The sequence below is a fragment of the Staurois parvus genome, unplaced genomic scaffold (assembly GCF_062004578.1).
Source record: "Staurois parvus isolate SC_StPar_1 unplaced genomic scaffold, SC_StPar_1.0 ptg000089l, whole genome shotgun sequence".
Taxonomy (NCBI): domain Eukaryota; kingdom Metazoa; phylum Chordata; class Amphibia; order Anura; family Ranidae; genus Staurois; species Staurois parvus.
In genome coordinates this window covers 2884212-2900716 of record NW_028317885.1, presented here as the reverse complement: position 1 = coordinate 2900716, position 16505 = coordinate 2884212, and the positions used below count along the sequence as shown (strand labels likewise).

Genomic DNA, 16505 nt, shown 5'->3' with positions numbered 1-16505 from the left:
GCAAGGAACTCAGTGAGGTATATTTATAAAGTGAATCTAACTTTCAAACATTCACCCTAGGTTCATACCCAAGCATTTTCCGCAGCAGTTTGCATAAACGGACTACAGTCCATTTAACATGATTTCCTATGGGACAGGTTCACGTCTCTGCATTTTCACTCGGTGCGTTTTTTGGAAAGGGTCAGAGACTTTTTTTAAAACACAAAAAGTTGCATTTTTGGTTCTATAGACTTCAATGGAAACGCTGCAGAAAAGCATGTGGTGCGTTTTTGCTGTGTATATGATGCATTTTATATCTGCCCAGCAACAAGAATTTTTTTTTTAAAACTCAAAATGCATCAAAAACGCAGCAAAATTGCATGTGCCAAAACGCACTGCAGAAACGGATCAACAGCAACTTGTGTTGTATATGTAATATACTCAGATAATCTCCAGGCTTTATCCATGATATCCACGTAAACTATAACTGAATCCAGTTGTGCTTCAGGCTGATTAAGTTCTATTAAATCCAAAAACACCTCACCGGTGCCGGTCTGCAGCCTAAAAGGCACCCCAGCGCAGCACTCCCACGCCATTGTACACTTCACCGGTGCCAGTATGCGTCCTAAAAGGCACCCCAGTGCAGCACGCCCACGCCATTGTACACCTCACCAGTGCAGTATGCGTCCTAAAAGGCACCCCGGCGCAGCATGCCCACGCCATTGTACACCTCACCAGTATGTGTCCTAAAAGGCACCCCGGCGCAGCACGCCCACACCATTTTATGTGAGATGATATTTTGAGTCATTGTAATGTACAGCGCTGAGCAAACCATTGGCGCTATATAAAAACTGTATAATAATATATACACATATATATATATATTTTTTTAATTCATGTTCTTTTCAGCTTTTTGAGGTACCTTTGGGTGCTGGCCTGCCTTGCCCGTTTTGTACCCCCATACTTGGCCCCCTGGATGGTTTCTGCCCCATTGGGTACTCTGAGGAGGCCTGCTCTCATTGACTGGAGGGCTCATGACTGTCTGGTGCATAATGAGATTTTATGTAAGTGTATTACATGCTTTATGAGCTTTGTATCATGTCTGTATGATTTTTTTGTTTTGTTATCCAAGTCTATGCATCTCTTTTAGATATACAAATAGCCACTGAGGAAGCGACTGTTGTCGCGAAACATGTCGGGCAAACTCTCTAGCGCCAGAATGTCCCTCACCCCCCTATAGGACCATCCTGTTGGTTTTCCATGCCTCATCACTAGTTGAGCTCCTTCTTTACATGGTGGGCTCTGGGACATTTGTTGCGGGGATATTACTCAACAAGTCTTATAATCCTATGATCTATATGTGACGTAATGTCAAATAAAGCAATACTGATTTTATTAATACGTGTATCTAGTCTTTGTGCCTATAAAGTCCATTTGTATTATTCTTCTTTCTTTTGACCAGTTATTACTGATCTATGTTACACGGGAGCCATCAATACAACCACTGGCGCTATGGCTGTCTGGAAAGAACGCACACTCTTTTTGCAGCCCAGTATCACAGAATATATACATATAGATGTGTGAAATGCATTTAACCAGGTGATCTTTCTTCTTTTGAATGGGGTTATCTGAATGTTTAGAAACAATTGAGTACTGTCCGTGATACTTTTTTTATTTGCACTAACATACAATTTTGAGGACAAGCTTTCGGGGAATGTCCCCTTCTTCAAAGTCTAAGCAGTACTACTCACAAAGTTAGCAGAATGTTACTAAACAGTACTCAATTGTTTCTGTCGCAAATGCACTAATACGGCTACAATCACCTCAAACTGAATGTTTAGCAAAATTAATTTTTTATAAAAGACAGTTTGTATGAACCAGTCATTCTGTTCAAATGTTTCCACCCAACTGAAAGCAATACAAAAAGATACATTGTATCTATAATCATTCATTTATTAGAAGGAAGAAAATTCACTAGTATTTACATAGTGCAAAAAGCAGTTAATCCAAAATGAATAAAAATAGTATTATCCTTCATACAGAAAAAACTTCATGTGTTATTAGGAATCCTCGTTCCCACATATAGATCATCTGATTTATTGTTTTCATTCGGAGCAAAGTGTTAAGAGCAAAGCACAAGTATGCATGTCAACAGATTAAAAACAGACTACAGTATTCTGAAAGGTACAAAGCAAGCACATGAAAAATTGAGCAGCAGTTAAAATCAAATGGAAAACGTCCACAGTCTATAGGTTACTCTCGGAAATGTGTGTAATTTCTTTCATAAAGCATGCCCACTATAAATGATAATTCAGAATCAAGGCGATCTGTTGGCACAGCTAATGAGATCATGGACTTATTGCAACACATCACAATTCAGACTATTATATGTATATGGTCACAGAAATCTAGCAACGTTTGCCATATCATGTCTCAGGGGCATGTGTTGAGGAACCAATAAATACAATAGCAATGCCAGATTTTTCGGAACATCGAATACTTATCAAGGTTAAATTCCAGTGAACAATACCAGTACCACTTAAAAAATACATGAATGATGTGGATTTAAAGAAGACCTGCTGCCTACTTTAACAGCCCATTAAACCTATATCTGAGCCATCATAGCATATATTGGAAGACAGGATTTGTTGATTTCACTTTTTAGCAGGGGTGCTCAACCTTTTGAAATGTGAGGGCCACTTAAGTGATTTGGTTGCCAGCCACAGGCCACAATGAAATGAATGGTTGAGTATTTCAAGTGTATTGTTTTGAATAGCATAATGAACATCTTCCTCCAGAATGCCGGGGGGGGGGGGGGGGGGGGGGTTGTAGAGAAGTTGTCTTTCAGCAGTTGCAGGGTAAAAATGGAGAGGATTGGTTCCTATATATGCCACCCCCACCACCTCTTCTGTCCAAGTGTAAAACAATGCAACAAGAAGGCCACACGGGCCCCCTGGAGCATGGGGGGTTGGGTCACCATTGCGACCCCTGACGCTACACTAGTGGTTGAGGGGATGTCGTAAAAACACATCTCAACTAAGGGTTTTACTGCAAATGGAAACGAGCCTTTACTGCCCTAAGCCCCCTTTAAGGCTGCTTTCAAACTGATGCGCTGTGGTATACCTGCACCGAGGGTGCAGCGCTGTGCATCTGCGGCTTTCCTGTGGGTTGGTGCCACTGTGACGTAGACTCCTGCATTGAGGAGTTTTGGTGCACTTTCAGAAAGTACATTGAAGCCGTAGGATATAATAGAAGTGTGCATCCCTGGTTTGAGGTCGATGGCTACATCAGAGGGCTCTAAGGGCCTCCTGTAGCTCGTTGAGCACCCCTGCCTTACAGCTTTGGATTTTCTTTTAAATCGCAAGCCAAATGTAAAAATTCACAGGCCATGAACTGCCGATTTGCTGACATAGAGCAGAACAAAATATTTCAGTATGCACTACAAGCTCCTGGTCTAGCTTTGAATGGTAACATACAGTTTGGCATTATACCCCCAGCAATGCCATTACCTTACACACTGGAGAAGGAAGGAACTAATTACCAGACTTAAAGAGTTCGTTCACTTGCACCAAAATCTGCCGATGTAGGTAAGGGGTACCTGGAGCTAAAAACCAAACTGTGCAGCTCTGACCAAAGTTGAATAATGTCCTTGATATATGTGTAGGCCATTCATGTACCTCCAGAAGCCTGACAAAAACAAAAAAAAAAAAAAGATGACATAGTCTTGTCCTGCCTTATTGCTAGGATTTTGCTAAGACACTCCCAGGCGACTCAAATCCCCGTGCATACAATCTCCCTCTTAGGTTGCAGTAACACCGAGCTCCACGATGCAGATAACTGACCACACAGGTGAGAGGGGTTTGAGAGCTCGCTCATGTGATAATAGTAGTAACGCCTGGAGTGTCTTAGCAATGTTGTAGCAACAAGGCAGGAAAAGATGAGGCCATCTCTGGGAGCATTTCGGCCAGGCTTTGGGAGACACCTAAAAGGCCGACACCTACAGCAAGGGCATTACTCAACTTCAGCCAAAGCTATACGGTTTGTTTTGATCTTCAGGAGCCCCTTATATGCATAGGCAGTTTTTGGCAATGGTGAACTAAACCTAAAATTTTCTCTTCTTTAAAAATAACAAACATGTCATACCTGCAAATCCATTCCAGAGAGCAGCACTGAGCTTCCTCCCCCCCGTTCCCCCCAACCCCCCCCCCCCCCCTCGTCTAGTGTCTCCTTAGCAAGCCGCTTGCTATGGGAGCACTCGTGCATGCTTGCTCCCAAGCCTGCTCAGTGTGTCCATTGACGCAGAGAGCATAGCTCGGCCCCACCCCCTTTCTCTCCTTACTGGCTGTGATTGACAGCATCAGGAGCCAATGAATTCTGCCTTTATGTCCAGAGAGGAGAGACAGATGCTGCTCATGGGCACAGTGCTGGATCAAGATCAGTCTCAGGTATTTCTGGGGGGGGGGGGGGGGGGGGGAAGGGAAGAGTTGCATGCAGTATGTTTTTTTATCTTAATGCAAGAAATGCATTAACGCAAAAAAACAAAAACCAAATAAAACCTTTCGGCTTTAGAACCATTTTCAATGTCATACGTTTTTTTCCTTAGAAAGCACAATTATGGCAAATTCTCAAGGACTGTAGTAGTGGCATACTGATTCAATGGATAGGACCATACAGATATAGATATCTATATATGAAACACTGTACACTTTGATATAGGCCTAAATCACAGACCATAGTTAATGTTTCACAAGAACGTTAACCTTCATGCTTTTCATTGCTCAGTGACAATGTTAACGGAAATAAATGGAAGACGAATACCAAAGTGTGTGTGTATATATATATATATATATACACACATATACACACACACACACACACACACATATATACACACACACATGCAAACTTTTAAAAAGTATAATTTTGGAAACTTTTAGTTTCTCATACAAGCAAACTTTACAGAAATTATAACAGGAAACGACAAGATTTAGGAAGGAAAAGTAATTTCCTTCAGTAGAGTGCACCAAGTCATGTAGTTCTTCTGAATTAAAAGTGACCAGCTGCCAATCCTATATCTTTGGGAGCCACAGCACAGTAGAAGAGAATGTCTACTAGAAAATACTATTTAGTCTGTGAGGGCAAACATTATTTGCTTCCAGCTAAATTGCCTCTAGAAACAGGTACAAGCTATCTATTGTAAACCATTTCCACGATGCATTTGCTCAAGCTTCTTTCTTCCTAGGTCTTTTGTCACTCAACTGTCAGATAGCAAATTCATAGCAAAATCATAAATCATTAAAAAAAAATAAAGAACATTTTAATACAAATCTGGATAACAAATATTTTTAAAAACACAGAATATATTTTGGAAATCCTGGGTGATAAACAGAAAAAGAGTATATTGGGATAAAAATGGTCAGTATTTGCCATGCCCTGTGTGTCATTCATTCCTGGCACTTTTGTAACATTTTAATGAAGATGAATGATTTTTTTCATTACTGCACCCATTAACTTACACTGTAAGTAGTCACAGTGCTTTCCTTTTTCTGACACATGTGCCAAAATAATAAAGAAAACTGGCTGAGGATCAATTCAAACATTACCTAGCTAATGATCACCTTCTGTCAGGATCAAGAATCCAAACCTGAACTCGTGAATTAAAACCCAATTCAAAATGTCTAAGTAAAATGTTATTCAAGTTGGTAATTCTGTCATTTCCACACATAAGATGGTACTTGAAACACATGCAAGCTAAGGTCTGTCATGCCACTCATGTCTAAAGTGTACCAGTCAGCCATACACCAGCAGGCAGACACTTTGCTGTTTAAACAAATGCCCCGCCCCTGAGGTCACCAAGAACCAGAAACATCATTGTGGCAGAAGACCGGCACAAAAAAGGTCCCGCCCATGAGGTCACTAGTAACCAGTAACATCACTGTGGCAGAAGACCTGCACAAAAAAGCTGCCCTACAGTGCACAGCCAACAGATAAATTTCAAGTTGGCCTCACTCCTTAGTCTTTGCATTTCAAGGCTTTTGTTTCTAAACTAGTCTGTTTAATTAAAACTGTACAATAAAGCAGTCACCTGATGGAAACCGAATAATTATATTTCTCAAATATTTAATACAAACAGGGTTATGAAAAGTGTAGTAACTAGTAAAAGACTTCTGGATCCACAGACCTGTAGATGCAGCTACTGACGCTATATACACAAAACATGTTCAATTTATTTCCTTTTCTGGTAAATAACTACCAGAAACTAATGTCCAGGATTGGTTTATACACAAGTCTTTGTTCGAATTACAACATGCAAGGAACAGGACCACCTTTAGACCCATGCCATTGACCCTACTGCATCCTTAAAATAACAAGACATCAGCATAAGAGGCCATTTACTGCCATGTAGACAATCGTAACATACAGCACCTAACAAATCATGAAGATTAGGCTGATCAGTTCCTAGAAGTCCAACGTGTTCTGTGTGTGGCCTACAGAAGCTAATCTAATTAGTCAGTCTACATGAAGTCGATAGGAGCACATACTTTAGGTTGTGTTTAGTAAGTAGGACTGCTGTGTAAATCCTGCCAGTACATATTGGTCTATGTAAGGGATTTAGAACAGCTGCCCACAGGTACTGGACTTAGCATTATTTATTCTCGTTAAAACAGGCATACAAATAAGTACTACATATAAGTTACAATGCAAAGAAAAAAATATTGAAATGTTTGTGCAGAGTTTAATTTTGTGATACTATTTTACTTCACTAGGTACCAACTACTGGATATTGCCACTGCAGGAAAGCTGACTAATCTACTACTAATCTACAACTGACTGCAGGCTAAGTAACAACTGACACTGAATGCCATTTGTTACACAGACCGTGGGCTTGATTTACTAAATTGGAAGAATGCAAAATCTGGTGCAGCTCTGCATGGTAGGCAATCAGCTTCTAACGTCAGCTTGTTCGATTAAAGTAGAACTACAGGCAAAACTTTGTTTTTTCATTTTGGACAGAGTAAGGAAGTGTTATAACCCCTATAAGGTTGATTTTTGCCATGTTTTTCTCATTGGGGAGATTTCCCTTCACTTCATGTCTTATAGCCAAACAGGAAGTGAGAAGAAATCCATGCAAATTAAGGAACTCTCTTGGGGACCCCCAGGTCACCAGAACTAGCGCCCCCATTGGAAGATTTCCCCTCTGGGGATAACCCAAAATTTAGATTTTTTTTTTAAACTTTCACTTTCAAAGACAAAAAAAGAGGGTGAATCTCTCAAACGGGGACACAGACAGCAATAAAAACTGACAGGTGTTCTAATCCCTCTCCACTCCAAAAGTGAAGAAAAAAGGTTTGCCTTTAGTTATACTTTAAGCTTCCACCAAAAAACCTGGAAGCGGATTGGTGTCTATGCAGAGATGCACCAGAGTTTGCACCTTCCAGTTTTAGTAAATCAAGCCCAGGTACCTGCACCCACATGGCTGTCAAATTGGGACCAGTAGCTGTGTCTGTGGAGCCACTGTGACCCAATAAACATGAATGGGACTGCCTGCTCCGGGATGTACTGAACACCTGTGCATCCTACACAGGCAAACACAGCCCTTGGCACGGGTGTATGGATAAACACGCCAGTGTGAACGAGGCCTATCAGGGGCTCAACACCACTGCAAACATAATGGTTTGATACGGTCGTGGGTGCCTGAGCAAGACAGCTATTCCAAACCTGCAATTATTTATGGATCAGTAGCAAGGACTCTCAGCCAAACAAAGCTCTTTTTACAAACAGCAACTTGACAGCTGTGAAAACACGCACAAAAGAAACTGCTGCTCCTATACATTCAACAACTGTATTTATGCACACCTTCTTTATAAATATAAAATGAATAGATAACTGTAGAATCAATATAGAATGATTGCAGAACACAAAACTAACCTCAAGTGTAAATGCTTATATATTAGGACACAGAATCAAAAGTAAAACTCCATTTATCAAACGAAAGACATTTAAGGATAACTCTAGTTTTAGACTTGAAGGTGCAGACCTGGACTGAACACTGTAGAACCGTTAATGTAATTGGGTACCCTGGATTTTAAAAACGCTGCTGAGCGTAGAGAGAACGGCATGACAAGTTTATTTCAAAGATTGCCTTCCATTGTCTGTTATGTTAAATTCCCACATTTCACAGAGCCTGCCTTATGAACTACAGAGGTGCTGAGAGGAGGAGGAGCCAGTACAGGAATCACTGCTTACAGGCAGCAAGGTACCATGGGATATGTAGTTCTTAGAAATGGAAAAATAACTATGTGCCACAATGCTCCATGTCCTGCATCTCCTCTGGTTCTAGACATTGTCCAGCCTCTTACAGTACAGCACTCATGACTTTGCACTTTGAAGTGTTGTAACACACCAAGAGATGGCAGCACAAGGCTGCACATGCAGTCACAGGGAACACCGACCTTCATAAGTCAGTGTGCCAAAAGACATTGTCCTGTGTACAACGACAGCTTGTGAGTTACCACATCTGCGATTTCATAATGGACAACAAGTTAGAACAAAGAGCAAACGTGTAATTCTGTGGGAAACTGGTCAAATCTGCCACAGAGAGGTTTTACATGGCTCAGCAAGTCGTTTGAGGTGTTTTCAGTGGCACGTGCACTTCAAGAGTAGAAGAACATCACTGGAAGACAACGAGATGAGCCAAGTTCAGTGTGCAGGAGCGTGCCATTACTGTCATTGTACTGGTAGGAAGGAGGAGATGTGCTTCTGCAAATGAGAACTGAAAGAGGGAAGTGAAGAGTGAGTTGAGCAGACAGGGAGATGACTGCAAAATGAGGGTGCAAATCTTAATAGGTGCAGGAAGCATCCAGTACTCTTCTCTTTTTATACTGCACAGAATTCTGTGTACTGGAGAGGCCATCTCACTGGTGTTAAGGATGCTGGAAAGTGAGAGGTGTGTGTATGCTGGGAGTAGAATAGAAAGGAAAAGACCAATGGGTGTGCTGGGAGTGGGATAGAAAGGAAAAGACCAATGGGTGTGCTGGGAGTGGGATAGAAAGGAAAAGACCAATGGGTGTGCTGGGAGTGGGATAGAAAGGAAAAGACCAATGGGTGTGCTGGGAGTGGAATAGAAAGGAAAAGACCAATGGGTGTGCTGGGAGTGGAATAGAAAGGAAAAGACCAATGGGTGTGCTGGGAGTGAGATACAAGGAAAAAGACCAATGGGTGTGCTGGGAATGGGATACAAGGAAAAGACCAATGGGTGTGCTGGGAGTGGGATAGAAAGGAAAAAACCAATGGGTGTGCTGGGAGTGGAATAGAAAGGAAAAGACCAATGTGTGTGCTGGGAGTGGGATACAAAGGAAAAGACTAATGGGTGTGCTGGGAGTGAGATACAAGGAAAAAGACCAATGGGTGTGCTGGGAGTGGGATAGAAAGGAAAAGTCCAATGGGTGTGCTGTGAGTGGGATAGAAAGGAAAAAGACCAAATGGGTGCCTTGGGGGTGGCATCTGACTGATTGGAGGCAGAATAAATAGGATAGCATAGGACCGATATAGATATACACACTCATATACTTCTGAGCACTGCCAAGCTACAAGACTTTCTGCTGCCCCTTGGAGCTTACTTCAATTACAAGAGCAGGGAAGTGGGGACCTATCTGGGGTGACCATTTCTCAGGCCAAGCCACCCAAATGCAGAAACTGCCTTCCCGTCTCCGAGTAAGTGCCCACTTTACTAGCATATGGAGCGTACAAAAGAAGCCAATTCTCTCCCACCAGCCCTTGCGGTGCTTTGCAACATTCTGGCAAACATAGCGTACCCAATTATATTAACTATTTTGTAGTTTAAAACTAGCTATCTTTTAAGCATGTGGTCATAACTTATTCCTGTTAAATTCCCACCAACAATGAACTGCACATAAGAGTAGTGCAGCTGGCCGTGTGTAGGTGCGTGTATACATGCATCACAAGTGCACATACAGTTCCTTGCCTGACAGACGGAAACATTCCTTGCTGTGCCCTCTAGTGCTGAAGTAAAGAAAAAGCAACAACACAATTAATAACAAATAACATTATTTACATGGAATTAAATAAAGATTAGACATTTAAACAGTGCAAAACATGAGATGAAACAAGTAGGGGAATGGCTGAAATTCTCCCAGTAATTCTGTAGAAAGACCAATTCCTGAGTTTGTTGTATTCAATGATTTTTTTTTTTTTTCTAAACAAAATTAGAATTAGAGCTCTCTTTTAATAACCCCCTCCCAGCACTTTGTGGTTGCGATCCATTCCTGGGAAGCTTTTCCGCTGTCCGTTCCTTGCATTCAACAACTGGGTCTACATGTTCAGAGGGCTCTGCATCATCATCGTCATCTTCACTATGCTCCATATTATCCTCTTCAGGGCTATTCACAAGCTGAAGTGTCTCCATAGTCCTCTGGGTCTCTGAAACCCAGGACTCTATTCTGCTTACTGAAATAGGTTCCTGGTGATACTCATCCTCTTCTTCCTCATCATCATCTTCTTCCAGCATTTCTGGTACCAGAGTGCTAGTAGTACTTGTCATGGAGGAGTTGAGGACGTCTCTCCCGCTTCCATCCCATGATCCAGTTTCAGTACTCTGCTGGGATGCCCATTCCAGATTGTCATCTGGTTTCACCTCTTCTTTTTCGACTGGAGTCAACTTGCAAGGTTTACTGCCTGAGGTAGTAACACCAGGAGGGTTCACTGGTGTTTGTTTATGCATGCTGGCTTTACTATCAGATTGGATGTTAATGGTTTGTTCTGAATCCACTGTCCTCACTGAACAGTCTTCATTTTCCGATGCTTCATGTCCATCAGATGTTTCTACCATATTTCTCCAATTTGTTTCTGTGGCAAAGAAAAGCACAAACATTATCAATCTTAATAACTCACAAAAAAAGTGCTGCAGCAACACAGACAATGTGGATCCATTAGCATGAGGTTATGGATGCAGTAAAAGATCAGCAAAAGACACAGTACTATGGGAGCAGATCAACAAAAGACGCAGTACTATGGGACCAGATCAACAAAAGACACAGTACTATGGGACCAGATCCACAAAAGACACAGTACTATGGGACCAGATCCACAAAAGACGCAGTACTATGGGACCAGATCAACAAAAGACACAGTACTATGGGACCAGATCAACAAGACGCAGTACTATGGGACCAGATCAACAAGACGCAGTACTATGGGACCAGATCCACAAAAGACGCAGTACTATGGGAGCAGATCAACAAAAGACACAGTACTATGGGACCAGATCAACAAGACGCAGTACTATGGGAGCAGATCCACAAAAGACACAGTACTATGGGAGCAGATCAACAAATGACGCAGTACTATGGGAGCAGATCAACAAAAGACGCAGTACTATGGGAGCAGATCAACAAAAGACGCAGTACTATGGGAGCAGATCAACAAAAGACGCAGTACTATGGGAGCAGATCAACAAAAGACGCAGTACCATGGGACCAGATCAACAAAAGACACAGTACCATGGGACCAGATCAACAAAAGACGCAGTACCATGGGACCAGATCAACAAAAGACGCAGTACCATGGGACCAGATCAACAAAAGACGCAGTACCATGGGACCAGATCAACAAAAGACGCAGTACCATGGGACCAGATCAACAAAAGACGCAGTACCATGGGACCAGATCAACAAAAGACGCAGTACCATGGGACCAGATCAACAAAAGACGCAGTACCATGGGACCAGATCAACAAAAGACGCAGTACCATGGGACCAGATCAACAAAAGACGCAGTACCATGGGACCAGATCAACAAAAGACGCAGTACCATGGGACCAGATCAACAAAAGACGCAGTACCATGGGACCAGATCAACAAAAGACGCAGTACCATGGGACCAGATCAACAAAAGACGCAGTACCATGGGAGCAGATCAACAAAAGGCGCAGTACTATGGGAGCAGATCAACAAAAGGCGCAGTACTATGGGAGCAGATCAACAAAAGGCGCAGTACTATGGGAGCAGATCAACAAAAGACAATACTATGGTACCAGATCAACAAAAGACGCAGTACTATGGGAGCAGATCAACAAAAGACGCAGTACTATGGGAGCAGATCAACAAAAGACGCAGTACTATGGGAGCAGATCAACAAAAGACGCAGTACTATGGGAGCAGATCAACAAAAGACACAGTACTATGGGAGCAGATCAACAAAATACGCAGTACTATGGGAGCAGATCAACAAAAGACGCAGTACTATGCGACCAGATCAACAAAAGACGCAGTACCATGGGACCAGATCAACAAAAGACGCAGTACCATGGGACCAGATCAACAAAAGACGCAGTACCATGGGACCAGATCAACAAAAGACGCAGTACCATGGGACCAGATCAACAAAAGACGCAGTACCATGGGACCAGATCAACAAAAGACGCAGTACTATGGGACCAGATCAACAAAAGACGCAGTACTATGGGACCAGATCAACAAAAGACGCAGTACTATGGGACCAGTGCAAATATGGAAACATGTATATCCAGACATACTTCCTGGCAAACAGCTAAAAACAGAAAAGAAATTCATATGTGTTTAAAAATTACACCCCGGTCACATCAAAGCCGATTTAAAAATCGTGCGACTTATAGTAAAGTCGCACAATTTCAAAGTGGGGTGACTCGCCGATGTGAGGTGCGATTTGCAAGACATTTGACACAGATGTCTATGCAAATTGCACCAAAAGTAGCGCATGCACTACTTTAGAAATCGGTGAGGCTCTGACCAAGTCGGAGCTGCACCGATATGACCTTTCTAATAGCGGACAATAGGGTGCGACTTGGCATATGATTTGCAAGTCACATGCCAAATCGCACCCGATGTGACCAGTGTATAAAAACTAAAAGCAAAAAATGTTCATACTGCAGCTTACCAATCATTAGATGTGGTGGCTGCATTAGTTTTCTTTTTTTTTTTAGGCTTTTTTCCTCCTCTGTTTTCACCTGGACGTTAACACGCTTCCTGTATAAGGCTAGGTTCCCATCTGTGTGGGTGGAGCCGCTGCGGATCTGCATAAAAAACCGTGCAGCCGCACCTCCCGCAAAGAGGAATGCAGACCCGCGGGCGGGTGCCATTAATTCTAATGGCACACCGCCTGCACTGGAAATTGCAACCGTACTGAGAACCGAGGTTCCCGTGCGGGCTGCATTTTCAGAAGTGCAGGGACTTCTTCCCTGCGTGTCATGGGGGCACAGGAGCCCATTCAAATGAATGGGCTCTCGTGCCAGCACAAAACGTGGACTGCAGGAATGCGGATATGTAAACCAGGGTTTAGAGTGCCCCACTCTGGATGAATGAGCACAGGGGGAACTTTGGACAGCAGCATTGTCAGGCTGGGAAATGTTAGATGTACTAGCAGATTTAGAAACAACAAATTCAAGGTGGACAACAGCTAACACTTTCTAAGCAGTTACAGTTTTTTCCCCTTTGGAATAAAGGGGTTACATGAATAGATAAAAGCAGATCATTTTAAAGTACCCCTGTCAGTCGTATATGGATTGTCTCATCCCTGTAACAGATACATCTGCAAGAGAGCTTGTGCCTCTGAAAAACAACAAGCTTAATGGGCTGGATTACCAGATAAAAATAGAAGCAAGCAAGCCTAAAAAAGAAAACTAATGCAGCCATTACATTCAAGAATTGGTAAGCTGCAATATATTAAATATTTGCTTTTGGGTTTAATACAGCTTTAAGGTTTAACCTGAGGATAGATTTTGTTGAGTAAATATCAAATATTACCCACCCCGCCACACTGCAAGGTCAGGCAGGTGACCCACTCATTGTCTGGAGTAGATTTGGGATTACGGACGCCACACAAAACTGGCCCCAGGGGTCAGATGTGTAGAGTATGCAGAGTGGCCTCAGCCGCTGCTCTAACCATGCCCATCTGATGCGTTTCACCCCACCCATGGGGCTGGATCAGAGAGGCCTCTGTGACCCAGCCCCATGGGTGGGGTGAAACACGTCAGAGGGTGTGGCTAGAGTGGCAGCTGAGCCCACTCTGCATACTCTACACATCTGACTCCTGGGGCCAGTTTTGTGTAGCATCCATAACCCCAAATCTACTCAAGCCTCTGGATTAGCCTAGGACGCTGCTCTCCACTTTTCCTCTGCCAGCCGTATGATTCTTCTCTATACCCAGCTTCACAGCAGCGCCACAAAGCCTCTCTCTTGATCCAATCATTACCTGGTTAAGAAATACAGATTCCCATGTTACTCTCCCTCTATGTGCTCTTTGGATCAGCAATGAATCAGCATCCCTACCTATGCACAGAAAGCAAGCTGTCTAAGGAAGCAAGAATGCTGAAGCAAGCAGTAGAAGAACAATCTATTTTAACGATTTGCTTAAAGCAGTGTGTTGGTGGATTTTTAATTCACTTCAAAACTATTCCACTTCCTTGTACAAGTCAATTAGAATGCAAAAGCAGTTTCAAACAGGTTGATGCAGAATAGGAGGTGGTCAAATACAGGAATCTTACCTATAGGTCACATGCACCTGTCTATGAACACTGAGTGATCCCAGAAGCATTGCACGTGGGATGCATCTGAAAGAAAGCTTTATGTGCTCATTGACACAAGTCAGAAGCCTGTCGACACAGGACCTTGCTGCTTGTCTGGAATTTTACTTTGCCCTAACACATATATGATCCCTATTTTATAATTACAGATAGACAGAAAATTGATAGCAATAGAATTTCATTAGCAAGCTGCCTTATTTACGTTTCACATTTTTCTAAAATAATTTCACACACTTACTGATAAACAAGTCCATTCACAAAAAAACATACCATAATCCTTCTCATTGACTTCCGATATAGGCTCAGAGATGACGCTGCAGAATGAAATTGCACTGGCTGCAGAGGGGTTACGAGAATGACCCATGTGGTGGGGGACTTTTTTAACATTCTTTAGAGCCTCCTCAGCCTGTTCCTGCTCCATCGAGGACACCATATCTTTGTACGCCTTTCTGGCCTCTTCCGTCAGGGACACCAGGTTATTAAATAAGCTCTTTAAAAAAAACACAAAACACCACAACAACAAATTATAATCAGGGGAAGAGTTACAGATTGCATTTACACCTTTAAAAACAAAAAAAAACCCCAAAAAAACAAAAAACTTTCTTTCAATACGACTAAACGTAGATTTGTTAATATTGACTGGTCTGTGTGAAAAGTGATACTTATTGTAACATTCTTCCATTAATCTATCTATACTATATTTCATATGTGCGGTCATAATATAATAAAAAAAATACAGTGGTTTGGAGGAAGAACAAATGACAAATCCAACAAAGAGATTTTTGTAAGAGACGCTAAAAGAGGGAATAGGGGAAGCAAATAGAATCAGCACAGTAAATATTTTACTAAAACACTAAAAATAAATAGCATTCACATGTTAGAGGAAATTGTTTTGTATAAAAAAACAGAACACTGCCTCATGCGGTCACCAAAGCCAGAAGTGCTGTGAGTAGAGTCCCTCCATCATATCCAGAGTGGCAATCAGCTGGGGAAGTTGGTACGCTCCCTCCTCTATCTGGTCCCTCTACACACAAGCTGTAGGTGACTATGTAGATAATGACCCTATAACAGGGGTCCCAGTTTCCGTATTACAACTAATCCCATTATGCTTAGATGGATATATGATGCACATTATATTCTTCAACCCTATTTGGACATTCTAGGCCAATTAGACCTCTAGACAGAACATATTTCTATATTTCTCTGCAATTTCCATAGGTAAAATCAATTAAGTTAATTTTTATTAACATTTCTTGATTCCTTTTTGAAATTAAATGAATTTCTGATTTTTGTCTATCCGAATTTGTCTAGATGAATGTTTGATGTCTATTGTTTCCTTTCTTATGGTTGTGAACGTATAGGTCAAATAGATCTTTGTTAGGTTATACCTATATATCCTAAAGCATTTAACAGGTAAAATTGCCAAAAGTTTATCTCAACCTATTGAATTATGATCTCTTCATAGTTTCCGTTAAATTTAATTAATCTTTTTTTGTTTATCCCATTGTGCCTAGATGATATCTGATGCCCATTATATCCTCTACAACTGTTTTGGACATGTAGGCCAATTAGGATTTTTTAGGTCATTTTCTTCTAGCTCTGAGCTTTCACATCCAGGGTGAGCCATTGAGTCCCATATATATGTATATATACTTCATTAAATACCCTGTATTGGATATCTTAAAGTTGTTTGGTAATTGAACAATTTTTTTAAATATACTTTTAGACTGACTTGGCGGTAGAAATTTCCTCAAAAATCTACCCTGAAGAAGCCCGTGAGGGCGAAACATGTAGGAAGTATACTTCATTTACCTAACCAAGTCTGAATCTCAGTTGGTATTCTTAGAATTGAAATTGTTTTTATGTTTTTGTATCTTGTCCTTTCTTGTTTTACCAAAATACAAAATAAAAATTATATAACTTTTAATTTGTGGTATTCATGTCTATG

The 16505-nt window shown here is 41.7% G+C and overlaps 1 protein-coding gene across 2 annotated transcripts in view; it reads right to left on the bottom strand.

The window, feature by feature from the left end:
• Positions 1–1911: 1911 nt before the first annotated feature.
• The window catches only part of SECISBP2L (SECIS binding protein 2 like), an 82503-nt gene continuing 67909 nt past the window's right edge, over positions 1912–16505 (bottom strand). For both annotated transcript variants that reach the window (XM_089670322.1, XM_089670323.1), the window contains exons 17-18: positions 14828–15047; positions 1912–10845 (exon numbers count right to left, since the gene is read on the bottom strand). In XM_089670322.1, coding sequence (XP_089526448.1) covers positions 10196–10845; positions 14828–15047 — 870 coding nt within the window. In that variant the 3' untranslated portion in view covers positions 1912–10195. The remainder of the gene's footprint in view (positions 10846–14827; positions 15048–16505) is intronic.